Source organism: Marmota flaviventris, chromosome 6 (genome assembly GCF_047511675.1).
Source record: "Marmota flaviventris isolate mMarFla1 chromosome 6, mMarFla1.hap1, whole genome shotgun sequence".
In the NCBI taxonomy this organism is placed as follows: domain Eukaryota; kingdom Metazoa; phylum Chordata; class Mammalia; order Rodentia; family Sciuridae; genus Marmota; species Marmota flaviventris.
The window spans coordinates 150,823,723-150,850,005 of record NC_092503.1 but is presented as its reverse complement, the minus strand read 5'-3'; the positions used below and the strand labels follow the sequence as shown (position 1 = coordinate 150,850,005).

Here is a 26,283-nt window from a genome sequence, read left to right as displayed (position 1 = left end):
GTTAAGCGCTTCGCCTTGCACTGAATCATGCTTTGAGGCATTTTACATTTTAAATGTATTACCTCTTCCCTGTATTGCCCTTTGACTAGGTAGTTCTGAGCGAGTTTGGCAGATAAGCCTGAGTCTGAAGCAGAAATGCTCGTGCTTGGACTGAGAAGACACTGAACAGCCGGCAGCGCTGGGCCCCAAGCATGGCATCACCCCATGAGCCCACATCCTCGCGTGTGCCTGCGCACGTGGCGAGGTCCGAGTTAGAGGTGACAAAGTTACCATGTGACAATCAGTGCTAATAAACCCCAAGTGCTTTTCGTTAATGTTTCCATCTCTGCTGATTGCAGTTACAACATTCTGGACATGTATAACAACACATGTATAAAAAAAAGATCTCCTAAAATGTTGTTCCATGTTGGTAGATGACAGTGACATCCAGTAACCTCGATTTTCATTTCCTTCCTGGTTTTCTATAAATCTTCACACCAGATACAAAAGCATAGCTGGGGTCAGTGTGGATATGAACCTTCCCTGGCCCCAGAGAGTCTGAACTGTGGACTTAGAAATTACGTAACAATTCTTGCCATATGGTATGGGGCTCAGCATTGCCGAAGCCATGTGTTTTCCGGCATTGTTAATACCCTGCGACTCAGGAGGAAGGTCGCCCGTCGGATTCTTACTGTGCTCACGTTGCTTTCTGCTGGGGAGGATGGGTGAGCACCTCCAGGGCCGGGGCTGTGCTGTGGGGAAGGCAGTCACGGGTTTTTGTGTCTCCACGATGGGGACTTTATATGCTCAGAGGTGAAATGATTTGTTTCTGTTGCTTAACCAAAGCAGGACTAGTAAGGAGACGACACATGTCTATCAAAGTTGACATTCCAGAAATCAACAAAGTCAGGAGGAACTGGTTCTCAGTGGAGTTCATTCCACAACATTAATTGGTTAGACCATAAGGTGTTGTCCTGGGTTCTAGGGTGAAGGGCAGAGGCACTGGAGTCAGACATCCTGGGCTCACGTCTTGGCCCTGGCACCTCCCAGCTGTGTGGCAGGAAGGACCAAGAGCAGCGTGTCCTTGTTAGAAGTCTGACGCGGACAGAAGGAACCAGAGTATGTGTCTGAGGTGCTCAGCAAGGTTCCTGCACAGAGGACACACTGAGAATTGTCAGCTCTTCAGTTTAAACCAAAATTTAGTAGTTGGCTGTTTGAACATTATTAAAAAAAAAAAAAATTCGTTATAAATGATATATGTTATCCTAAAAGATGTTTGTGAAAAAAAAAATCTGAATATAGAATCCTTTTAGATTTTTATTTTTCTTTTACAGTCTTCCCTCCCACCCCCACCCCCCCACCCCCCCCAGTACTGGGGACTGAATCCAGGGGAGCTCTACCATGAGCCACATCCCCAGCCCTTTTTGTTTTTATTTTGAGACAGTTTCTCACTAAGTTGCCCAGGCTGGCCTCCATCTTGTGAACCTCCTGCCTCAGCCTCCCAAGTTTCTGGGATCACAAGCATGCACCACCACATCTGGCCCTTTTACAGCCTGTTATAAATTGTCTCACCCATACCTGATTTGACAATTCTTTCATGACTCACCTTTATTAAGCATTCAACTAAGTTTTCTTAGAATCAGCAACTCTCTTTTTGTATTTGTTAATTAAATTATATAATTACAGAGCACAGTGGACATAAACCAGTTCAGGAGCAAACTCAACTGACCCTTTACAAAAACATAACTGCACAGGTTGTGGTGGCACACACCTGTAATCCCAGCAACTTGGGAGGCTGAGGCAGGAGAATCACAAGTTCAAGGGCAGTCTCAGTGAGACAGGATAAAAACGGCTGGGATGTAGCTGGGATGGAGAATGAACCCTGGGTTCAATCTCCAGTACCAAGAAAAAAAAATTTTTTTTTGTCTTCAAAGATGTCCAAAGTAAATGAGCTAATCTAATCTCATCAGCTTTTTAAAAGAGAGTGTATGTGTATCGTACACATGTATGATGTTTTCATGGCATAGATATGTTTGTTCTGTTCTCACCTCCACTCCCGTGTTTCCTCCTACCCAACCCTTCTTTCACTTTCCTTAGACTACCAGTTGGCTCCAGAGACAACACTTCAGCTAATTCAGTGTATTTGGGGGAGTAGGGAACAGTTACCACAGCACAAAATAGACGCCCAGCCCCGTGCTGATCCCATTACCCGCGGGACATAATATCATCATCAAAGCACCCAGTTAGCTGGGAACTGCTATTGTCCTCATGTCATGGATGAGGAAGCTGCGGTTCAGAGGCTCTGCTGCCCATGAGAGCTGAAGGCAGTGGGGCCCGTGGGGTAGCAGTGACTTTGCTGTGTGCTAGTGAAGAGCGTGGATTCACCTCCTCCCGGGCGCCTCTCTCACCAGAGAGAGGTGGTGTGAAGGGGGTCACGTGGGAGTGCTCCCGCTGGAACCCAGCCAGGATAGCCTTCTCCCTCTGGCGCAAGCTCTCTGGAGGGGGGCATGCTGCGTTTGGGTTGGGCTTTGTTCTAACCCCCTCGAGGGCTGTGAAGGCTGCGCACCACGTGGGCAGGCGGTGTGGGAGACTCCTTGAGCCCAGCGGCCTGGGCCTGGGGACGAGGAGCAGAGCCCCCTCCTGGGGACTCCACCATGAGCTCCGTGGCCGTCTTCGGGGGCAAGGAGGCTTTGTTTTCTTCTTTCGTCCTTGGTACCAGTGGCCAGGGCAGCGGTGGCACGGCCCTGTCCTTGGTGAGCCACTACCCCATCCAGCAACAGAACGCCAGCTGTGCTCCTGCCAGCCCAGTGCTGTCCCTGGGGTACAAACACCAGGCAAGCCGCAGTGAGACCCACAGGGACCGCCGTGCTCATAGCTTTTGGAAACCCCTGTGGAAAATGGCCCCATGATTTGCCCAGGGCCCCTCGGAGGCACTCTCTGCGGGTGATTAAAAGTCATATCCTGCATCACCAAGCCACGCCTCAGTGCCTTCGTTTCTTTATCTGAATTCTGTAGGTTGGGGCATCTAACATAACCCTGGTCTGAAGTCATAGATGTGAATTTTTGAGAGCTACACTTCCACCCACCAAGGGAGTTTGAGAAAGGAATTTATTTCAGCCTTATCCACTTATCCAGCACTCTCACCCCTTGAGGTATGTGTGCAGAGCCTGTCTGCTCTTGCACTTTCCAGGTGCTTTGATTGGGAGCTGGGCCACCTGCCAAGTCCAGACTCATCAAAATCTCTGTGGCTGTCAGCCTGGTTTAGAAGTGGAAAAACACCTTCACAGAAGGATAGGAGGCCCAGGATTTCTGAATCACAGATGTTGAGCATAGTCTTTTTCTTTTTCTCGTCTCATTCCAAAGGTAGGAGGGACAGAAGGAAAATTAGGAGTTCTGTTTAAACTGATAAAATTATTGATTGATTGTATTAGTCAGATTCTGTCATTGTAGCAAAATACCTGAGATAATTGGCTTGTAAAGAGAAAAGGTTTATTTTGGCTTTCAGTTCTGGTGGATTGGCCCCAGTGCTCTGGGCCTGTGGTGAGACAATGCATGGTGGCAGGAGTTGTGGAGGAGGAGGAGACTGTGGTCCTACAGTGCCCTCAGGGACGTGCCCACAGTGAGCTCAGGACCCCCTGCTAGGCCTGCCCTGCTAAAGAGTCTACCACCTCCCAGTAGCCCCAGCCTTTCACACATGGGAGTCTGGGGGAATGGAAATCCACACTATAGCAGTGTTCAAACCTCAGCTCCTCTACCCAGCCGTGACTTTAGACAACCAGAACTGTTCTGTGTGTAGGTCAATTTGAGCCAGTGTGTCCTCTGCGTGGTGTTTCATCCGGCCACGCTGTATACGTGTCTGCTGCGTTCAGAGCAGATCGCCAGCCACACAGGGGGGCACACCACCCACTTCCTTCTCCCTCTTCCTAGGACACAGCCCCCTGTGTCTTACACTCTCCTCATCACTCATCAGATGAATGGTAGATGCGCTTTCCCTTCGCCCTGGTTCCTGTCCTTTGGAGCCCTGCTCTTGGGGCCTTGCTGTGCAGGGAGGATGGCCTTGGTTACCCAGCTCCCAGGACACAGCCTGGCACCTTCAAGTCTGTTGCTGCTCCCAGAGGGCAGACTGTGTGACAGCATGGAGCCCGAGGCTGTTCTCTCCCCACAGATCTGTGTCATACGTGATTCAGGGCTGGGTGACTCACGTCTGTGATTTTGCTGGTAGAAATTTTACACAGGTGCTCTCTTGACGGTTCTGACACTGTTATGAGTTTCTCTGGGCATGTCTGTGTTCTAAGGCTTGCCCGCATGGTTATAGGAGGTCTGATCATAAACCCCAGAGGAAATTGGCATCACGGTCATGGTCATTAACAGTGAGGTCAGGCTCACCCTGTGAATTCACCAAACATCAGGCTTGGAGCCGACGTACTCTCTGGCATTGGTCCTAACTGAAAAGCCACAGGGCTCTTGGGTTTGGCAATGTGGTGGCTTTGCTCGGTTTGCCTGGGATGGGGACAAATGCTCATAGGTCCTCCCATTCCCGCACCCCGAGGGCTTTCCCCTAGAAAAACAGCACTTTGTTCTGAGTATAAACTGTAGTTGGGAAACATTTAGGGTGAGGAGATTGCATCTTTTAGGGGGCCAACCCATGCACTATGTGGATTCTGATTCCCACCACCAGCGTGAGCAGCTTCTCTTCTTGTAAATTGAGGTTCAGAGAGTAATGGGCAAGTCATTTTTTCTTATGCTGAGAACGGGGACTTTTAAAAATAGAAGCGAACCAATCAAAATGCTAGAAAGCCTCCATGCTCTTGGGTAACCTTGGGTCCTTAAGAGACCACGTGGGGGTCTTTGATACTTCCTGTGTTCTGAGGCAGCGTGCAGCACAGAACAATGTGTTTCGCAGACGGCTGGTTGATGAAGAGGCAGAGGCTGTATCATGAGTCCACAATACATTTTCAGGATTTGGTTGACAGTTTGACTTCTTTGTAGCTTTTCTTACTATAATGTTGGTGCCCACAAGGTCACCAGGTGAAAGAATTGGTTAAGTATGACTTCAGCCAGGGGTTCATACAGCTACAACCACCCCCACACACACACTCTGGAAAAGAGTGGACACTTGGTGGGATCTGTCCCATTCACAATTTTATTGTTGTGATTTATTAAACTGTCCCCTCCCCTCTCCCTGTGACTTTCTTCTTAATGTCTCAAAAGAACAGGAGATACTCTTCCTCTACTGGGCAGTATACCCTGGGCCAAATAGCAGTACTCTTTTTTCCTTCTCATCATCCCCAAGCACACTTGGGCACACACACCCATGTGCTAACACGCTTGAGCACACACACACACCACCCACTGCGCAGGCTCGTCCCATCTCTCACCCTTGCGTCTAAGAGTCACCATTGTTATATTTGGTGGTGCTTTAAAAGTAAGACTTCCAGGTGAGTCAGAAAAATACCAGTAAATGATGACTTTCAAAAATCTTCCTGCCGGGCGCAGTGGCGCACACCTGTCATCCCAGCTGCTCAGGAGGCTGAGGCAGGAGGATCACGAGTTCAGGGCCAGCCTGGGCAGGTTAGTGAGACCCTGACTCAAAATAAAAAATAAAAAAAGGCCCTGGGACGTAGCTCAGGGGTAGAGCATTTGCCTGGCAAGGACAAGGCTTGGGTCTCATCCCTGGTACTAGGGAAAGTTCCTAAAAACAAAGGTCTTCTCTTTTTTTTCTTTCTTATCTTGAAAATGGATCTGGTCCCGAATTCTTGAAAAGATGGAGGCACTGTCTGAAGGAAGGTAATCAGATGATGACTTCCTTCTTTGCACCAAGATTTGATAGCTGGAGACCTAAAGGACACGGTAATAACCGATGAGAGTTTAGTGTGCTCTGACTTCCCTGGTGAGCACCGAGGAAGCCCTTTCCCTGTGCTGCGGGCTTACAGGGGAACCATCCCAGCCCCCAGGAAGGGCAGCTATGGCTCCTGTCTTACTAATGAAGAAAGGGAACTTGCCAGGGGGACTTGACTGGGAAGAGGAAGAGCTTAGGATTGAAATTTTTAAAACCTCGAAACAACAAAACTAGAAGAACATGTAGGTGAATCTTCTGCATAATTTGGGCTTAGAAAAGCATTTGGAAGCCTAACATGAACCAGGAGCAAAAATCATAAAGGAAAAGGGAAAAGTTTTCATGAAAGGCCAGACGCTTTTCTATGACAAAGAGTGACGCAAGACTTGAAAGGCAAATGACAGTGTGTGTGTGTGTGGATGGGGGGGGATTAACTATAGGGGTGACAGACCAAAGGTTCATCTCATTAATATATGACTAATGTTTTAAAATAAGAAAAGCAGTGTCTGCACCACCCAATTAATTTTAAAAAATAGGGTTCAGGTAGCCCATTTACTAAAGGTTAAATACAGATGAGCAATAACCAATAAAGGAAAATTAACTTAATGAAACAAGAGACTTTTTTCGCTCTTGACTTGGTCAAAACCAAGAGTGCTAACAGCAGTGCCGAGCGGCTGTTGGGACAGGCGCTGGTGCATGGCCTGTGAGCCCAGCCGCTTGGTGTATCGGGTCCTGCAGGATGCAGCCCATAGGGACGTGCACAGGGACGAACAGGTACGGATAGATATTTCAGAAAATTAAAAGGAAGTAATGTACAGCAGGGAGCTGGCTGTATCAGTTACTCAGAATAGAAAGCTGGTCAGCTGTTTAAAATGCTGACGGATGAGGAGGGAAAGTGCTGATCATGTCTTGTCTAGGAGAGAAAATCTCCTTGAGCACATAATAGAGTATATTCCAGTCCTTCTCCACTCTGTCTTGCGTAGGTTTGTAAAATTACATGAACTTCACAATAGTTTTTTACATTTTATCTTTTTATAAGTTGTGCCTTATGGAACTTCAACTATGTCTTTCCCTCCCTCCCTTAATTGATTAAAACCTGGGACACTTTTACCATTGAGTTGCACCCCCAGACCTTTTATTCTTTTATTTTGAAACAGAGTCTTACTAATTTTCCCAGGCTGCCCTTGAACTTGCAATTCTCCTGCCCCGGCCTCCCAGATCACTGGGATTATAGGAGTCCACCACCGTACCAGGCTCATTTCCTTCCTTCCTTCCTCCCTCCCTCCCTCCCTCCCGCCATCCATTATTCCCTTTATATATATTTAGTTGTAGATGGACTCACTACCTTTATTTTGTTCATTTATTTTTATGTGGTGGCGAGGCTCAAACCCAGGGCCTCACATGTGGGAAGCAAGCGCTCTACCACTGAGCCTCAAACCCAGCCCCTTTTCTTTCTTTTTAAAAAATATCATTTTTTTCAAAATTTTTCCTTTATCAGTTATAAATAAAAGTTTATTAAATATAATAAGTCTGAATTATATTCAGTCAAACATGATTATACTAAAAGAATGTCTATTTTCTGAAATATATGAGAGAGAGTGAGTGTGTGTGTGTGTGTGTGTGTATTTAGTGGTAGTCATCTATTTGTCATATATAGTTATTGTTTTAATGCCTAAGAGGTGACTGTGGGTATCAGGAAGAGTGATTTATATATTTTTTTATCAAGATTGCCCAGGTAGCCTGGCATATTAGGTTGGCCCCTCTGCCCACACCCCACTGGCTTCTTGACAAAGGCCTGCTCTGGTCTTTCGGGGGTCACTAGAAGTTCATGCTTTGACCAAAGTATAAAGTACTATAACTAAGCATTCCTCTTTAAATTCAAAGAGCAGTCTTTTGATGACTTAATCATCAGTAATGAGAAAAGGGGCCCTCCATTAAAAATACATTAGTCTGAGAACAGTATTGTCAATACAGGGATAATCCAGAAAATATCAACTCCTGGTGTAGACCACGCACTCTGGGAAGGCTCAACAGCCCCGGGTGCAGGAGCTCACAGCCCAGTTGTCGAGGTGCGCATGCGTGCACACACATACACACACACTGACACACATACACACATGCACATGGTGCAGGGGATAAGTTCTGGGCGTCTGTAGAAAGTACCTAGGGGTCAGGATGGGAGTCACTGTGCCCAGTGTCCCACAGCATTACTGCCGATGGCGGCATCAGACAGGCCAGCCAGGCTCGCCACTCACTCGCAAGAGACCTTGGGCAAGTGACTTAACCTTTCAAAGCCCCAGTCACCTTACTGACCATAATTTATACCTGCCCTTCCTGGTATTATGAGGGTTTGATGATATAAAATATGAAAAGTGCATTACCAGTGTCCAGTGGATAAAAGTTAACTCTCTTTCTGCTCCTTAGTATCATAAATCCAGGTTAAATAGGTCAGTTCATGTTCTTCTTAGTGTTTGAATTAATTTGGACATAGACTAAACTGAAATTTATTATCTCATTTTTATGTGTGCTGGGGAATTCTTTGATCATTTTTTTTTTAATGCAGTCTTAACATACACATCCTGGTTTATGTGACTTTCTTGCTCTTTCCAACTAATAATTGGAAAATTATTTTAAAGGGTCATTTCCTGACAAGGAAAAAGACATATTATGATTTACTTCTGAAACAACTTGGAGAAAATAATCCCTCCTAATTCGAATCTACTTGTAGCATCAGGAGCTGAAGTCAGTAGTGTCACATTTCCAATCTGCTGTGGGAACAGATAGAAATTCTTTGATTGGTTAGTGACTGCATTTCCTGCCTGATCGGAAACAGATAGGTGGAAGTCTGATGGGTTAACAACCACAGGCTCTATGAAGCCGTGATAAAATCTCGACCCCAGTGCTTCTCTGCGCTCTTGCTTGTTCACAAGCTGCACAGAACTGAACTCATGAACTATGGTCAGGATGCTTGACCTAGCTTTGTCCACCCTGACCTCCCTCTTTCCTGGGGACTGGTTGACCAGCATGCCGGATCAAACAGGATTGCTCTACTCAGCCACTTGTGCCAGCAAAGCCTGGCCTTTGGAACATGTTAGAGTGGCACCTCGCACTGGCTGAGAACCACAAGCAATTCTAAGGAGCCCAGGAACAGGCTGAGTTTGATTCTGGATCATCTCTGAAACAGGGTTCATCTCCAGTGTAAAACTTGCCTTTGGCACAGGACTTGGGAATACATGTTGACTAGGAAAGGTCCTTTGAGAAAACAGAAGAAGAAATACTGAGGTGTATGAAAGATCATGCACCAGCCAATTGTGGTGGCACACACCTGTAATCCCAATGACTCGGGAGGCTTGCACAGGAGGATCACAGTTTTGAGGCCAGCTTCAGCAAGTTAGCAAGACCTTGCCTTAAAATAAAAAATAAAGGATTTGGGATGTAATAGTAGTAGAGCACTTTTGGGTTAAATCCCCAGTACCACCAAAAAAAAAAAAAAAAAATCAAGTACCACAGAGATTAGATAGTTTTTCAGTGAACACAAAACTCTTGTATTTGTGTCATAAAAGCAACTTCTAAAGTGTATATGTAGTAGACGATAATGTGGATAGTACCTTATTCTTAGAGCATATGTGAGTACCTTCACATATCTGGGGGCAATCTTCACAATCCACTGTGTGTTTACAAAAGGCTCTTAGGATTAAAACTACTTAATGTATTGATGTGCTATACTGGGCTTGGTGGTACATGCCCGTAATCCCAGTGACTCAGGAGTCACAGGTAGGAGGATCACAAGTTTGAGACCAGCCCCAGCAACTTAGTGAGAGCCTAAGCAACTTAGCGAGACCCTGTCTCTAAATTAAAAATTCCAAAAACCAGGGGCTGGGGTTGTGACTTAGAGGTTAAGCATCCTGGGTTCAATCCCTAGTACCCAAAGGGGGGGAAAAAATTCTGCACACATAGTGATTGATTGAAAATATTAACTCTTGTTTCATGTCAACACACTTAAAGAGTTTGTTTTGCAATCACGATGTATAAGGGAACATTAAAATTGGATTCAGCGTTGCATAAATAAAAAATATACAACCAAAAGCTTATTGGTTTAAAAAAAAGAAGCTTATTGGTATGTTACATCATTTCTAACGCAAAAGGATTTCCAAATGTCATGCAGGATAAAACGATTAAACTGACTCCTTCAACCAACATTTACTAAGTATTTTGCACTAGAAACCAGGATTACAAAGATAAAGAGATTATAGTCTCTGCCATCAGGGACTCTCATTCCAGTGAGGGAAGCCGAGATTAAAGCCAGTAGTTTCTGCAGGTGCCTAGTAGTGACTCTTCTAAGCACTTGGGAGCACAGAGGAAGGAGAGAATAATTTTAATTCTCTTAACGATGGGAAATGGATGCTCTAAAGCAGCCCATTTTGAAGGGTAGTAAATGTTCCCCTATGTGTTTAAGAAGCTTGTCACACCTTCACTCTACCATGGTATAGTGCGTGACGATGCCCCTCCTGGATGAGGGAACTGTCCTCGTGCCCCTGTGGGAATGGGGGTCCTGCTGGCAGCAGCAACTCGCTCCACCGCGGGCAGTGGGCAGCGAGCAGCAGTTTTCAGCACAGGGCTTGGTGCTGTGGGGGCTCACAGAATGTGCACGACATCATCGGAAGCCCTGAAGCCAGACAGGGAGACCAGACAGGTCATATTTCATGATGCCTTGGGTGCTAAGTCCTAAGAAGAAATGACCAAATTTGAATGGTGCTCTCATCTTGCCCACTTACAGTGGGAAAGAAATTTCAATGCCCAGAGAAATGCCAAAGGGGAAACTATGGGGTCGTAAGTTTATCCAGGCACTGACTCTAGAAGTAAAGATGAAATTGCAAGCCGGGCGCAGTAGCACGGGCTGTGGTCCCAGCAGCTGGGGACACTGAGGCAAGAGGATCACTCAAGCCCAGGAGCTCAAGACCTGCCGAGGCAGCATAGCGAGACCCAGTCGTGCAGGTGGAAATGAAGAAATCGCACCGATTGGTCCCTTAAAACTGAGCCCTACGTGTCTCTGGCATTCGGTACACTCTCAACATGGGAGAGGGCACAAGAGAATGTTAGCACACATACGTCAGGAAATAAGCATTCTGGTTTTAATTTTTGTGTGTCTTGTTTTCTAGGACAAGAAGTGGTTTTCAAGTGCCTTGGGGAAGGAATTCTTGAAAAAGCCTTTCAGGGGTATAATGCGTGTATTTTTGCATATGGACAGACAGGTAAGAAGTTGCTCTTATTAGTCAATGATATCAAATGTGCGTTTTTTCCCCCCCCTTTTTTTTTTTTTTTTTTTGGTGGTGGTGCTGGGGATTGAACCCAGGGCCTTCTGTATGCTAAATGTAAGTTCTACCACTAAGGAGCTATACCCCCAGCCCTAAATTTGTGGGTGTTTTTTTAACACTTAAAAACTGGAAAAAAAGTTTTTAACAGAAGCAACAGAAAAATGCTTTGACTTCATGGATTTGAGCTGAATCAGATGATCCAAAGAAATCCCTTTTTGAAGGTGCCACAGATCTGGAAATGGAGTAATTTCAGTGTTAACATTAAGTGTCATTTTCCTAAATTATAGTGTTAACCTGAATTTGAACTAGAAAAATAATGACCAGTTTCTTGATATAAATGTTTTAGTGAAAACTACAGAAAACCCCACGGAGCCCTCTCCAACGGAGGACTTTTCCTAGGATACAAAACTGGCGCTGGAGCATGCAGCCAGGGCTGGTGGAGCAGGGGTCGAAACAGACAAAACCAGACATACTCATAGCTCCGCCGTGACCTCTGAGCCCTGACGATTTCAGTTATAAGATGGAAATAAATAAATAAATCATCAGAGAGGGGGCTTCACATCTTATGATAACTAGGAGAATCCAGTGGGAGCAGATGTCTGATGTAATGTATGGTAGGTATGACAGTAAAGTACTGCTCCTGTTACTTAATGTACAGGTGGAAATTTACTTTTATTTATTTTTTATTTTTTGGTACCAGGATTGAACCCCAGGGTGCTTATCCCCGAGCCACATTCCCAGCCATTTTTTATATTTTATTTAGAGACAGGGTCTCACTAAGTTGCTTGGGGCCTCACTAAGTTGCTGAGGCTGGTCTTGAACTTGTGATCCTCCTGCCTCAGCCTCCCTAGCCACTGGGATTGCAGGTGTGCAGCACTGTGCCCGGCTCCCTGAGCCTTTGTCGTGGTTGTGTTTGTAACATCCACCCCTGATGGGGGCTTTTTGGATCTCACAGTGAGAGGCAGACTCAGGTACAGGTGTGATGGAAAGAAGAGTAACTGTGACACCCAGGGTCTGCTTTTGAGGACCAGGTTGATCCCTTTTCTCTCTGCAGCGGTGGCTGGAATATGGCGAGAACTTGTGGGCCGATGTGTCCTTGTCACCCCCTATTGCCTTCTTCCCTTTGCTTGTCCTTCTCCAGGTTCGGGAAAGTCCTTCTCCATGATGGGCCATGCTGAGCAGCTGGGCCTCATTCCAAGGCTGTGCTGTGCGTTATTTAAAAGGATCTCTTTGGAGCAAAATGAGTCACAGACTTTTAAGGTCGAAGTATCCTATATGGAAATTTATAATGAGAAAGTTCGGGATCTTTTAGACCCCAAGGGGTAAGTCATTGAAATTAAATTTGCAAATAGGAGTGATTATTTTAAATGGTGTCAGAAGATACACAAGCGGGTATTTGTGTTTCAGCCCTTGGTCGCTACTCTGGGGTTAGTTCATTTACCGAGATAAATGTGGCTTCACAACACCTGTATATTGGTATACCTAGTAGTTTGCATTTGATTTTTCCTGTGTTCATATAGAGTTGCTCAGATATGCCATTTAAAGTACTGTTGATATCATATCTGGACATCCTGAGCCATTCATGGAAGTTGAGTTACTATTGACACTGGTCATTGTGTTTATGCTGGGAAGCCAAACCTCCTGTGTTTCTCCTGGATCCATTCCATTGCCTCCCCGTCCCCAAGATAACTGCTAGCAGAAACTTTGTGTCTGTCATTCTTCTTACTGAGCATTTGTACATAATTTGATACAAGTTTTTACTTTCTGTGAACAACATCATAGAACACATGTTCTTTGGTGATCTGCCCTCCAACACACATGCAGTAATTCATTCATTGTCATTTTTTAAGTAATAATGCATTACTTTTCACTGCTATTTAGTATTCTAATGTATGATTATATGATAATTTATCCCTTCCCTGGTCACTTGCATGATAAAAAGGGCTCAGGATAGCTCAGTGGTAGAGTACCCCTAGGTTCAGTCCCCAGCTCTGTGCTACTGAATAGCAGCATCGTAGAATCTCTGGTTGTATGGAGGATCCAGGGTGCTGCTCGTGAGCATACAGTGACTAAGGCTAGGCACCATGATCGGTCCCTGCACAATGCATCAGAATTGTTCATTGTCACATTGAATTCTTCATCCTTAAGTGTAGTAAAACCTACTAGGGGGCTGGGGATGTAGCTCAGTTGCAGAGTGCTTGCCTGGCACGCTCAAGGGCCACCTTCTGTCTGCCATGCTACAGAATCCAAACAGCCAACCTGCTGTGTACATGTTGTGAGATTGAATGGGAGGACTGAAAAGTGCTTAGGGAGCAATGCCCAGACCCTGGAAGCAGTCATTAATCTGAATTTCATTTTTTCACACTTGAAATGATGCTAACCATTGACTTTTTTTTCCCCTTTGGTACCAGGAGTTGAACGCAAAGGTGCTGGGTTCTACATTCTTGGGCGTTTTTAACATTTTTCAGTCTGAAATGGTTGCTTAGGGCCTTGCTAACTTACTGAGGCTGGCTCAAAATTATGATCCTCTTGCCTCAGCCTCCCAAGTTGCTGGGATTATAAGTGTATGCCAGTGCTCCCAACTACAACCTTTGACTCTTAATATGAAAGATGATTAATAGCCAGTGTCATGAAAAAGATGACATACACAATACAGTCAAAACAGATACAGTTTTGCTTTTAAGCTTAATCATCTGTTGATAAGCTCTTCAAAGGGATCCCTAACCACAGCTGTTATTTAAAGATGCAAAAGAGCCCACAGATCTTCCCCAGCAGAGCCAGTCTAAATATGGGATAAATATCAATGACTATAATCTCTGTACTATAATCTCACTTTCTATATAAAATTACTAGCATAGAAGCAGCGCGATCCAATGCAACCTGAAAAAATAAACTGAGGTTAAAAATATGTTAGCATTGTTCAATATTTGTTAGAGAGCTTCTAGACATTTCAGAGGATGTGCTAGCTGACAAAATAGCCGTAGTTAGATTTGACCTGGAGCATTCTTTGCTTCATATTTTTTTGTTTTTGTTTTTGTTTTTATTTTGTTCTTGTTTTCCCTTATGTGAAACTGAAGTTCATCTACTGAAACAAGGTAGCTTGAGTTCTATGTGCCAGCTGTTTAGTTTAGGACTAGAAATAGGATTTTTAAAATAATGTTACTTTAAATAGAAATCAGAGCATAAGAGACATTCCTCATATGGAATGCTGTTCCACTAATCCAAATAAAGTAGCTTTTAGGATACTTTTTTTTTTTTTAATCATTAAAGTCTTTTGAAATTGTAATCTTAGTTCTGAGTACTTGGGAAGAAAAAGCTTCCAAGATTAGTCAAATTCTTTCATTACTTCTTTTTCCCTTCTGCAGGAGTAGACAGTCTCTCAAAGTTCGAGAACATAAAGTATTGGGACCATATGTAGATGGTTTATCTCAACTGGCTGTCACCAGTTTTGAGGTAAGTGTCATTTCTTAAAAATGTTACCACAAAAACTGGCAGTGAATCAGGGGCTGGGATGTGGGGTGTGTTTTCACACAATCCTTTACAGTACAGAGATACCATTCGTGGCCCCAGAACACAGCACCAGACTGCCCCGTGCCCAAGGTTTCACAGTGTGGCCAGAGGCCTAGCAGTTTGAGGTCCACTAGTACCACGCTGTGGAAACAGTTCTCCCTTGATTCCTCGGGAGGTCCTTCCAGACAGACCCAGCAGTCTCGGCTGTACTTGGTGTCACTCAGCCCCATCTTAGGAGGGTCTCCTGTCTTGGTTTCTATCTCCTTTAACTTGTGGCCCCTTTGTCTGACTCACTCCTCCATTGACTGACCTGTTCTCCTTTTCCTGCTTCTTGACTTATGCCTGGACTCAATAGTCTGTCCTAATAATCATTGTTTTGAAAATCTCATAACAAACTCCTGTCTCTATTGCTGAAGAATGCAAATGAATGAATGAATGAATGGATAATGGATGGTGAATGAATAGATGAATGAATGAATGAATGGTGAATGAGTGAGTGGATGAATAAGTGAATGAGTGGATGAATGAATAAGTGAATGAATGAGTGAATGAATGAATGAGTGAATGCATGAATCCCTGTACTTGTACTATCTGAGGGATGTGGCTGACCTGCTGTCACTTCAGACTTGGTATGACTGAAATTGATCTGGGAGCTGACTCTAGGTATTTGAATGAAGATACAAATGGTGTCTCTCAGGTTAGAAAGAGGTCTCAGTCCTCCCTTTGAACACAGTAGGATTCTGAAAGGAGTAGGAACTTCCCTGATGTAAAGATACTCATCCTGCACCATCACTAAGGTGATGTCCGTAGCTCAGTGTGACATCAATGTGGCTGTCATCCTGCAAGAGCCAGGAGCTCTTGATTTGCATCCCAGCTCTGCCTCTTAGGACATGTGGGGAAAGTTATTTGACCTCCATGAATTTTAGCTTCTTTGTGTATAAAATCAGGAAAGTGCTTGCTTCGTAAGGTTCATTCAGCCAACACTGGCTAAGACCTCATGGTTTCCAGGGGTGTACAGGTGTAGAGATGACTCAGGGACCCCCTGCCCCCTCAGGTTGGAGGAGGGAGCGAGAAGCGGGAGGTGGGCCGCTAGCAGGCTGCAGAGGGCAGGAGACTTAGGGCTCAGTCGCACAGTTATCCAGTATCTGGAGAACTCCATATATGGGGGCTCTCCTTGGAACTTTCAAAGGAGAAATGGGGGTCCTAACAGGAGAAGGAGACCCCTGGTAAAGGCAAAGAAGAAGGGGGTAAGCGTTTAATATACTAGAAGGTTCTGAGGGGGTGGGAGCTCAGCGGTCTTCACGGTGGGCGTGGCGAGGCCAGAGGGACCCTGGTGAGGACACGCCCCGGGCGCAGGGCTACGCTGTCGCTTCTGCTCAAGATCTGTCCCCTGTGCTTGCCTCCAGGATATCGAGTCCTTGATGTCCGAGGGAAATAAGTCGCGAACCGTAGCCGCCACCAACATGAACGAGGAGAGCAGCCGCTCCCACGCCGTGTTCAACATCATCATCACCCAGACGCTGTACGACCTGCAGTCCGGGGTGAGCGCGGGTATCCATGTGGGACGGGTATCTAGGTGGATTCAGCGGCTGGGAATTTTTTTATTTACTCTTTTGCTTACTCAACAAGCTGCTGTTCTTAAAGCATTTAATTAGTTTGGGGTTCCTTTCATACCCTCGTTTTTTTTAAAAGTTGAATTTTGTGCGTAAACTCCCTAAAGAACACGAGGCCATCACTATGTAGTTTCTAATGTGTATCCATTCACCCCGGAATTACTCTAAAAAGGACCAGTCTACTCAGAGTCCTTGAGGGGCGTTAAAGTGAAAACCATGACATTTAGCCGATGGGTCACACTCGGAAGAGGAGGGATTTGACCCAGGTATGCAGGAATCCTCGTGTCCCCCAACTCCTTAATGGCGTATAGAGTCTCCTGCTTCTCACTAGATTCTGGGAAGCTGGGTGGGAGCTATCCAGCTGCATTTCCCCAGCAATTCAAATTTGGGCTGTGACGTTTAACGCTGGTTCCGCTGACTCTGGGACCTGCCCGAGGTCCTGAGACCTCGCTGTGGGGAATGGGCGCCAGGTACCTGCGCAGTGGCCCCGGGTCCTGCGCAGCCTGTGGTTTCTGCACTAACGCGCGCTGTTTCTCTCTTGTTCCTGGCGCCAGAACTCGGGAGAGAAAGTCAGTAAGGTCAGCCTGGTAGACCTGGCGGGCAGCGAAAGAGTGTCCAAGACTGGAGCTGCTGGCGAGCGACTGAAGGAGGGCAGCAACATCAACAAGTAGGGACCGGTGTTGGCGGACGAGGGTCTTCTTGTCTCGGGTTTGTTGTGTTGTGAGGATGCGAAGGTTCCCAGCAAGGCGGCTCCAAGCTTTAGTACCCTGGGGTGGGGGAAGTCAACACCTGCTCTAGGAAGATGCACAAAGATGCCCCAAGGCTTTTGCATGCTGTCATCTCCACAGGCATCCCCTGATTAGGGTGGTTCCTTCCGCTGGGCATTTTCATCTTCAAGGGAAACCTACATCAGATTTTGAATTTGAATCTCTTTCCGACGCTAGCAACATGGGGTCTCATCTTCTCAGGACACTGGACAGTGGCAACCACAGAGCCCAGTGGCTTGATCACACTGATGACAGGGCATGGGGCAGGGGGTGCATAATTGAGAGCCTGTCAGGGCTGTGCTGCTGAGCCAGCGTGTTTGGTAGCTTAGGAGTGTTAGGTGCGTTTTCTTTTTTTTCTCTAGTACTAGAGATTGAACCCAGGGGCGATTTACCTACCACTGAGCCACAAATTACCTACCACTGTGAATGAGGTGAATGGATACATATTTTATTCTTTTGAGACAGTGTCTCACTAAGTTTTTGAGGATCTTACTAAGTTGCTGAAGCTGTTCTCCAACTTGCAATCTTCCTTCCTCAGCCTCCTCAGTTGCTGAGATTGTAGGTGTGCTCCACTGTACCTGGCTGGATTAAATGCATTTTTGACTCACCATGTTTACAATTTAGGGCCTATTGAGACCTAGTCCCTGTCCAAAGTCAAGGAGCATCTGTAACAGTCTTGGGTAAAATGCGGATCACAGTTTTATAAATCAAATCATGCCAGCGGTGGTGGTGGTGGTGGTGGTGGTGGTGGCGGTGGTGCACGTCTGTAATCCCAGCAGTTTGGGAGGCTGAGGCAGGAGGATCACAAGTTCAAAGCCAACCTCAGCAATTTAGCAAGGCCCTGAACAACTTAATGAGACCCTGTCTCAAAAAAATAAATAGGAATGGAGATGTTAAGCATCCCTGGATTCAATCCCCAGCACTAAAAAAATAAATTGATTAATCACATCACATCTTAAATCAACTTGGCTTGTTCTGAAAATCTGCTTTGAATCCCTTTGTGAGGCTACTGCTGTTTAAATATCATGGAAAAGTTTAACAACAGCTGGACTGTGGCCAGACTGGAATCTTGCTGTTTGCCTTGAGTGCCTGTAGTGAGCCCAGGGCTGCAGTAAAGGCTGAAAGGGTGCAGAGCAGTGGGGGTTTGTCAGGGAGATGGAGGAGATGCAGGCATTCAACACAGAGGGCTCTACGGGGGCAGAGATGAGGTGCATGGTCAGCAGGGTCCCAGGCAGCTCCGGGCATTCAGGGAGAAGTCTTTGCTTTCCAATTTGAGGTGGATCTGAGTTTGTATCTAAAAATGTATACTTGGGCCAGACTGCCTGTGTTTAATCCCACCCCCCACCACTTACTGGGTGGGTGCATCTTGAGCCAGTGATTTTTGCCAGTCTGCCTTACTTTTCTCATCTGTAAAACGAGAATAACAATGGTGCCTATTTCATAGAATTATTGAAGATGAAATGCCTGTAATGCACTTTGGGAAAATGCCTAGCATGTATGAATACTACAGGAGGAAGGATGAACTGTTCTAGTTTTGGTTTTTTTTGTTTTGTTTTTTGGTACTGGGGATTAAACCTCTGGGTGCTTTACCATTGAGCTACCATCCCAGATCTTTTTATATATTTTTAAATTTGAGAAGGGCTCTCACTAAGTTGCTGAGGATCTCACTAGACTACGAAGGTTGACCTTGAACTTGTGATCCTCCTCCTCTAGCCTCCTCAGTCTCTGAGATTACAGGTGTGCTTGACTACACCCAGCTGTTCTAGGTTTAATTTCATAATAAGCACAATCACTATCATTATTCCAAGTTCTACACAAAGTAGATTCGTCTATACTTGTAATCTGTTTCTGTTGAGCCATCAAAACTTTTTATGGGGTTTTGTCTAGGACAGAATGGGACAAGAGGAAATATATTCAGGAATGATCATACAGCTTTCATTTTACAGTGATGTTGGCATTGTATTTTGCTGTGATTTGAGTATACGAAAGTTTAAAAAATTAAACGTGAAGCATTATTACGTCCTCTATCAGACAGACAGAGCTGCAGTTGCTGGACAGACTGCTGCTTTAGGAGTTAATCTTCCAGGCATCCTGTCTCCTGCTCTGACAACAAGGGATTTCCCTGTGTCTCATGACAATGCGTGGCCGGATCCCAGGCGGGCACCGCAGCTCTGTTCCACCATGTACTCTGTGGGAATGCGCAGCCAGGGGCGGGAGGGCGGGGAGAAAGTCACCTGTCCTGGACCTTCATTTTCTGGTACTGAGCTCAGCCAACCCTTTGTCCGCTGGAGGGCTAGGGGGCCAACACAGGAAGCTCTTGCTGTGAGCTCGTGAAAATTTTGAGCTTGTATGTACAGCTGGTTTATCAGACTCTCTCTAGGGCCAGGTGCTATTCTGAATGCTCCTTGTATAGTGGTACATCTGATTTTCCCACTGGCATTGTGAGATGGGTCCTATCAACACAGTGTACAGATGTACAATCAAGTCAGAGAGCACTTCCATACTGTCTCGGGAGCCGGAAGCCCTAGCACACACCTGTAATCCCAATGACTGAGGCAGGAGGCTCACAAGTTCAAGGCCAGCCTGGGAAACCTAGAGAGACCCTGTTTTAAAATTTAGAAAAAATAAAAAGGGCTGGGGGTGTAGCTCAGTGGTAGTGTGCCCCTGGGTTCAGTCCTTTGTACCAAAGAATAATGATGGTGATATGTCTTGGGTCCCCAAGCTCCAAGTGCAAGAGTTGGATTAGATTGTATGCAGGCTCCGGGGCCCAGACTTACCCACTGTGCTGCATTGGGGTGCCCAGGCATTCTTTTTACCTGGAAGAGGCTACTTGAAATTTTTGTTCTGGAGTAACTAGCAATGGTGTCCCTTTAAATTTGAAACCTGTGTTTTATAGTGTCTCTAGCCAGGTGCATTGGTGCACATTTATAACCACAGCTACTTGGGAGGCTTAGGCCAGAGGATGACAGAGGCCAGCCTGGGCAACTCAGTGAGACCCTGTCTCAACAACCAGCAAGAGGGCTATCCGTGAGGCTCAGTAGTAGAGCACTTGCCTAGTGTGTGGGAGGTCCTAAGTTCAGTCCCCAGCACTGCTAAAAAAGAAAAAGATGTATTGTCCCTAACTAGATGACCTCAAGGCCATGTAATAACATGATTTAATCCTCCAGCAACTGGCTATTTCAGTTAAGGACTTGTTCAATTAATATAAATCTCTTAGCATCAAAAGTCTTTCCTAATGTACCTCTTAGATCTTTTACAAATGTATGTGAGTATTCCTTCCTCCTAGTTTATGAGATAGGCCCTTTCTTTTGAGAGCTCCTGATAGTACTCAGAGCACTTTCACAGGCATTATTTGATACATAGCTCCCAACAGGTATTTTTATCTCTGTTAACGTAAGAGTTTTTTAGAGATGAGAAAAATTGAAACTTGGAGACATCAAATAACATAAATGCAGGCCCATCAGGCATTAACTGTGCCTCTCCTACGTGTCTGGCACTGCAGTCGATGCGAGGATGCAGAAGGAATCTGGACGTTGTGGTAGGTAGCAGAATACCTCCACCACAAACATGTCCTCCTTCTGACCCCCAGAACCTGTATCCATGTTACCTTCAACGAGAGCCTTTGCAGGTGTGATCAAGGTAAGGCTGCTGGCTCGGGGAGATTATTGAGGTAGGCCCCACGTAGCTGCACGTGTCCTTACAAATAAAAAGAGGCAGAGTGACACGGGGTGGGAACGACTTGACAGCATTGTTTGCTGGAAGACAGAAGGATGAGGACAGCTTGGGGGAGCTGGAGCAGGTCAGCATTCTCGTCCTCCCTTGAAGCCTCCAGTAGGAGCGTGGACCCGCCAACACGGGATATTTTGGACACCCAGGATCAAGGACTGCAGGATTAAGAAGTTAGGAGTGTCTCCTTGACTGGACGGAGGTCAGGGTCACTTCCCTCTCTGAGGCTGCCTCTGCCTTTATGTGCATTTTCAGTCTCTACTCACTTTTTATTGTGTTTTATTTGGGGTGCTGTCTCAGAGCCCTCTTGGGAGGTCCAGTAATGCACACACTGAGGTAACTCCTAAAATCCCAAGTATTCTGAACTTGAAGACACATGTAGACCCAGGGATTTCAGAGAAGAGATATAGACATGCACCTTTAGATTCCGTCTTGGTGGACGTGTGTGAACACTGACGAGCCGCGGCAAGACATGCAGTAAGACTGGCCTCAGGAAGGAGGGAGAAGGGTACCTGGATGGCTGTGTTAGAGCGCTGAGTACCAGGGACACGGGGTGGCAGTGGGCGCCCGGGCGTGTAACCGTGGATGCACCGGGAAGGCTCCCACGGCAGGTCCTGGGGGTTCTTGGTCGTATAAGCCTTGTGACCTCCCTGGGTCTCACTTTCCTCGTCTGTAACGTGTGGCCCAGGGGACTCCTGGGTGAGTAGTCATTCTGAGGATCAAATTAGTTGCTTTTTGTAAAGCGCTTGGACCATCAGGAGCTGTGGGTATGAGTGTGTGCTAATAAACAGCTTGACGCTCCTGCCCCGCGGCCCCACACGGGGCTCTCTAACCCTCATAATCGGCGGCCGGTTGAGTGTTAGAACTCAAAGAGATCTCTGACACATTTCCTAAGTGTCTCTGTCTCTTCTTGGCGTCTTTGGGTGGAGCCTGAGCAGTCCTCTTTCGGACCCACCAGGACTTCACCCAGGCCTGCGTCTGCCCAATGGGCCGTGGATTTAGAAGCTTCACCTCTTAAGAGCGCTAGAGCACACCGAGCCCTTCATTTGAAGAGCCGAGGTGCTGTGCGGCTGTGATCGTGCAGAGGGAGGGTGCGGGCCTTGTGCACAGGGTCTTCTTGGGGGCCGCGTGTGACGCCAGCCTGCTGCTCCTGGGCTGCCGAAGGTGGCGTGAGAACTCTCTCCACGGAGTCTGGCTGCTCCTGCTTCTCCACGAACCCACTGAGATCCCACAGCACCCTCTGATGCCCTCCTCTCGGCAGTAGCCCGTCACTGAAGGGAAGCACCAGTTACCGATGAGGATCATTCCCGTCCACGGATATTCACCTGTGGCATTTCTAAAACTGTGCCATATTATCTGTTACAATAATGTATAAGCTTGATACTTCTAATAGTTTGAGTGACTCGACCCTCTCTTTTTCCTTCGTGAACAGTTTTCATCTCTTTTCTTATTTCCCCTCATTTATTTCCTAGTTTAGAGCCAGGCATTGTGGCACACACCTGTAATCCCAGTGACTTGAGAGGTTCAGGCAGGAGGATTGCAGGTTTGAGACCAGCCTCAGCAACTTAGTGAGATCCTGCCTCAAAATAAAAAGAAAGGAGCTGGGATGTAGCTCTGTGGTAAAGTGCCTCTGGGTTTAATTTCCAGTACCAAAAAAAGAAAACTATCTGTTTATAAATGCTGTCCCCTAGCCCAACTCTTCCTTCCTCGGCAGGCAGGCAGCCTCTCATGCCTCCCCTAAGAACTTGTGAGATTTAGAGATTAGGGACTTCCTGACTACATCTGATTCCCGTGGTTCCAGGGTGGAGCAGCACTTTGGTAGAATTAGAGAGATTCCTGATATAACTTTTTCTGCCTCTAAAATTGGCAAACAGCTGCCACCCTTTTCTGGACCCTATGAGGGCCAACAGGTGGCCTCTGGCTTCCGGTTTGCGAAGACGACAGCAGGACCCATAGATGAGTGGTTTTGTTAAGTTATTAAACTCCCTGGGAATACCTTTCGTATTTAAGTATATAAGTCTGCCTGTCAACTTTCAGACCACGAACCCTTGGTTTGGGGGATTCTAGCCGCCTCTGGATCTTGCTCCTGAGTGGAACCTGAGAGGGCGGGAAGGCTGGGAGACCCGTCACTGGTCAGGGAGTCCCACTCTCCCTGTGCTTGCTTCCATTTTGTTCCACGGTGATCCTAGTGGGTGTAGAGGAGTTCTTGGACTGAGTGTGCAAAGGCTGTTGGGTAGAAGGGTGTGGCTTCCACCAACAATGCACCTCCTAAGCTGGATGAGTTACAGAGCAAACCGGCAGCGCTCTGTATCCAGGGCTTCCACAACCACGGATCCAGCCAGTGGCGGGTTAGAAATACTAGAGAAAAAAGTTCCATCTGTGCTGAACATTTACAGAGTTTCTCTTGTCTTTATTTTCTAAACAAGACAGTATAAAAGGGGTTTGAAGCATATGAGTGAGCCCAGTGTGGTAGTGCACACCTGGAATCCCAGCAACTCAGGAGGCTGAGGCAGGAGGATCTCAAGTTCAAGGACAGCCTCATAACTCAGTGAGACCCTGTCTCAAAATAAAAAGTAAAAAGGGATGGGGATGTGACCCAGTGGTTGAGCATCCTTGGGTTCAATCCCTGGTATATAAAAGTATGTACATACATAAATAAAGGTAAAATAAATAAACATAAATAAAAGTAAAAGGGCTTAGTGGTCAAAGCCCCCTGAGTTTCTTCCACACACACCTAAAAATTAAAATGTGTCAGAGGATACGTGTAGATTGTATTCAAACACTATGCCTTTTATATAAGGGATTTGAGCATCTGCAGATTTTGGTACCCATGGCAGGGGGCATCCTGAAATCAGTCTCTCATGGATACCATGGAAACTGGAGCCCTATAACCATTTCCGTATACCTCTAATGCCTACATGCTGTTAAATACAAATTATAGGGAAGCCCTTGTTTTGGACTAAGCTCCTGCCCTGGACCCCAACAGAGCAAATTAGAAATCAAAGTGAAATCCCTGGAATTGCACCTCACCACCCTGAAGCTAAGCAGTTCATGTGACCTCTGGAGATGGGAAGCCATGGAGAGAGAGCCCTTTTTCCCAAACAGGCCAGTTTGAATTGTCATGGTGATGACATCTGCTCTGCCTTAACCTTACACACAAAAAAGTAGCCTGGTGTTAATCAGTTTTCTTCCTGTTGTTCTTTCTCCCTCTCCCTGCCTTCTAAGGAAACCAACTTTGAAATGACAGTCCTCTTTATCCATCCCTCTGACCCCCCTTTCTTCAGCCACTTTTTCTATTAAGAAAACCAACCTCTTGTGCTCAGCTTCCTGGAACATTCATTCTATTCTATGGAATGAAGTGTCACCTGCAGCTAGAATCAAAAATAAAGCAAAGTAAGATCTTTAAATCCTTTCCATCTCGTCCTCTGACAACGCTGTACTGAGCGTTGTTGTGGGCGAGACCCACTTCTGCCCTCTTAGGTTCCCCTGGAAATTAAACTGGTCAAAGACACATTTGCAGAAACAAACGCTGCACTGGGTTGGTTATTAGTCCATGCGTCTTGTTTACACAAGTAAGCTCCCAGGGACAGTAACCCTCAGGGATGGGGGGCGGTTAGAATTGGGGTACAGACTAAGGGGAAGGAGAGGCTTGGGAGCTCCTGGGGGCAGATGAGGAGGGAAAGCAGTGAGCCTGAGCTTAGTAGGTTTGTTATGCAGATTTACGGCCTTGCCTTCTCCATTGGTGAGAAATGGGATTCTTCCTGGTGCAGAAAGACAAAAGTGCCCAGTTCTTAAGACTTTCACTTAGTCCTTTAGCCCCAGATGACCCCTCTGCCCAGTACAGTGTCTTGGAGTGGCCTGTTCTGGTACCCTTCGATAACGCTGCATCATCCTTTCCTTTTGCTCTCAGAGTCCTAACTGGATTCTGTTTCTTTTTTTAGGGGTACCCAAAACTTTCCTTTTTGTCTCCCCACACTGCCAAATTAGAAAAATATAAGCAGTTGCCACAAGACAGAGTAGAATCTTTCCTCAGCAATGACAAATCCGTGTCACGCCCCAGACGTGTTTCCATGTGAGAGTTGTTTCCTGGAGTCCCAGGCTAGAGGCCTGACATCAGGGAGCCAACAAACCAGACCTGGCCATTCACCCCAAAAGCCAAAGAGCAAAGGTGATGGTAAAAAGCAGGACAGGAACCTTGGTCAGCGCAGCTGCACAGGAAGACAAGAGGACCTGTCCTTAGCCCTGCCTTCCAGGAGTGAAGGCGACTTGGAGATTTTATAGATAGGAGGATGAGGGCAGGGGTTGGGGGTTTGCAGAGCTGGAGGCTTTTCACAGGTGATCTCTGTCCATCTCCTCTCAGGCAGAGCTTGTCCCAGATAAGGAACTTGCTGTTTCCTGGGGGTGGCTTCCGCTCATCACAAGATGTTGATCAGCTCAGACCTTGATCTTGGAATCCAAGGTCACCTAGAGCAAAGCACATGGATGCAAAATGGAGGCGGAGATGCCAAGGCTTTAATCCTCAGAGATGAGGAACCCGCATCCTTGTTATAAGGTCACTGTCAACCATAACGTTGCCATGGTGACTCCTGAGTCACAGAGCTGTTTAGAGTTTTTATTAATTAAAGAGATTTCTGGGTAGGGGATGCTGTTCCGTGGTTTAGCACTTGCCTGGCATGCATAAGACTTGAGTCTCTTCCCCCCTGCCCTGCCCCCCCAAAAAAAGGAAAAAAAAAAGAAAAAGAAAAAAAAAATTCTTCTGCACTTGCTAGTAAAATACATGGAATAAGTCTTCAATTATTTGAAGAGCCATTTCCAACTGATGGTTTACTTCAATGATTGCAAAATGTGGAAAAAAAAATGTCCTATATTCTATGTTAAGGCAGAAGTGTGTGTACTACACTCCTGCTTGCCTTTATTTCTGAGGTTCTGGTTGTGTGGATTTTTGTGAAATGTTTATTTGATCCAGGATAGCGGCCTTTCCTAATTGGCTTCTTTCACTTACCATAATGTGTTGGGATTCATCCACATTGTAGTTTCATTCATTTTCTTTTGGGACTTTGTGTTGGGAGTGGGAATCAAACTCAGGTCCTGCACATGCTCTGAACTACATCCAAGACTTCCTTCTTTTCGTGACCAACTAATATTCCACTGTGTGTATTTAGGTCTTTATTCATCCCTTTAGTATTTAATGGACACTTGGATTGTTTCTGCATTTTTGGCTTTTGTTAATAATACTGCTTTGAAAATGCATGCATCAGTTTTTGTGTGGATATATGCTTTCATTTCTCTTGTGTTAAACTTGTTTAACGTTTTTAATCTGCCAAGTATGGTGTGTATGTTTGTGCCGTTTTGTGGTAATGGGTGGTAGTTACTGAAAACTCCAACTGCCATTCTCTTTGAATGAGCTCTGGCTCATTTTCTGCCTCTTGAAGTTGCTTTATCTTTTAGTGACTTTTCGGTGACTTTCCTTTTGGGACTTAGCTATGTTTTGTGGGAACTCTGCTTTCTTTCATTGTATTCAGTGGAAATCTCTTGCT

The 26,283-nt window shown here is 46.0% G+C and overlaps 1 protein-coding gene across 1 annotated transcript in view; it reads left to right on the top strand.

Moving 5' to 3' along the window:
* The window catches only part of Kif13a (kinesin family member 13A), a 180,770-nt gene that overhangs the window by 88,763 nt on the left and 65,724 nt on the right, over window positions 1-26,283 (top strand). The window contains 5 exon segments of the mRNA XM_071613715.1: window positions 10,975-11,067; window positions 12,272-12,452; window positions 14,496-14,583; window positions 16,047-16,181; window positions 16,808-16,920. Coding sequence (XP_071469816.1) covers window positions 10,975-11,067; window positions 12,272-12,452; window positions 14,496-14,583; window positions 16,047-16,181; window positions 16,808-16,920 — 610 coding nt within the window.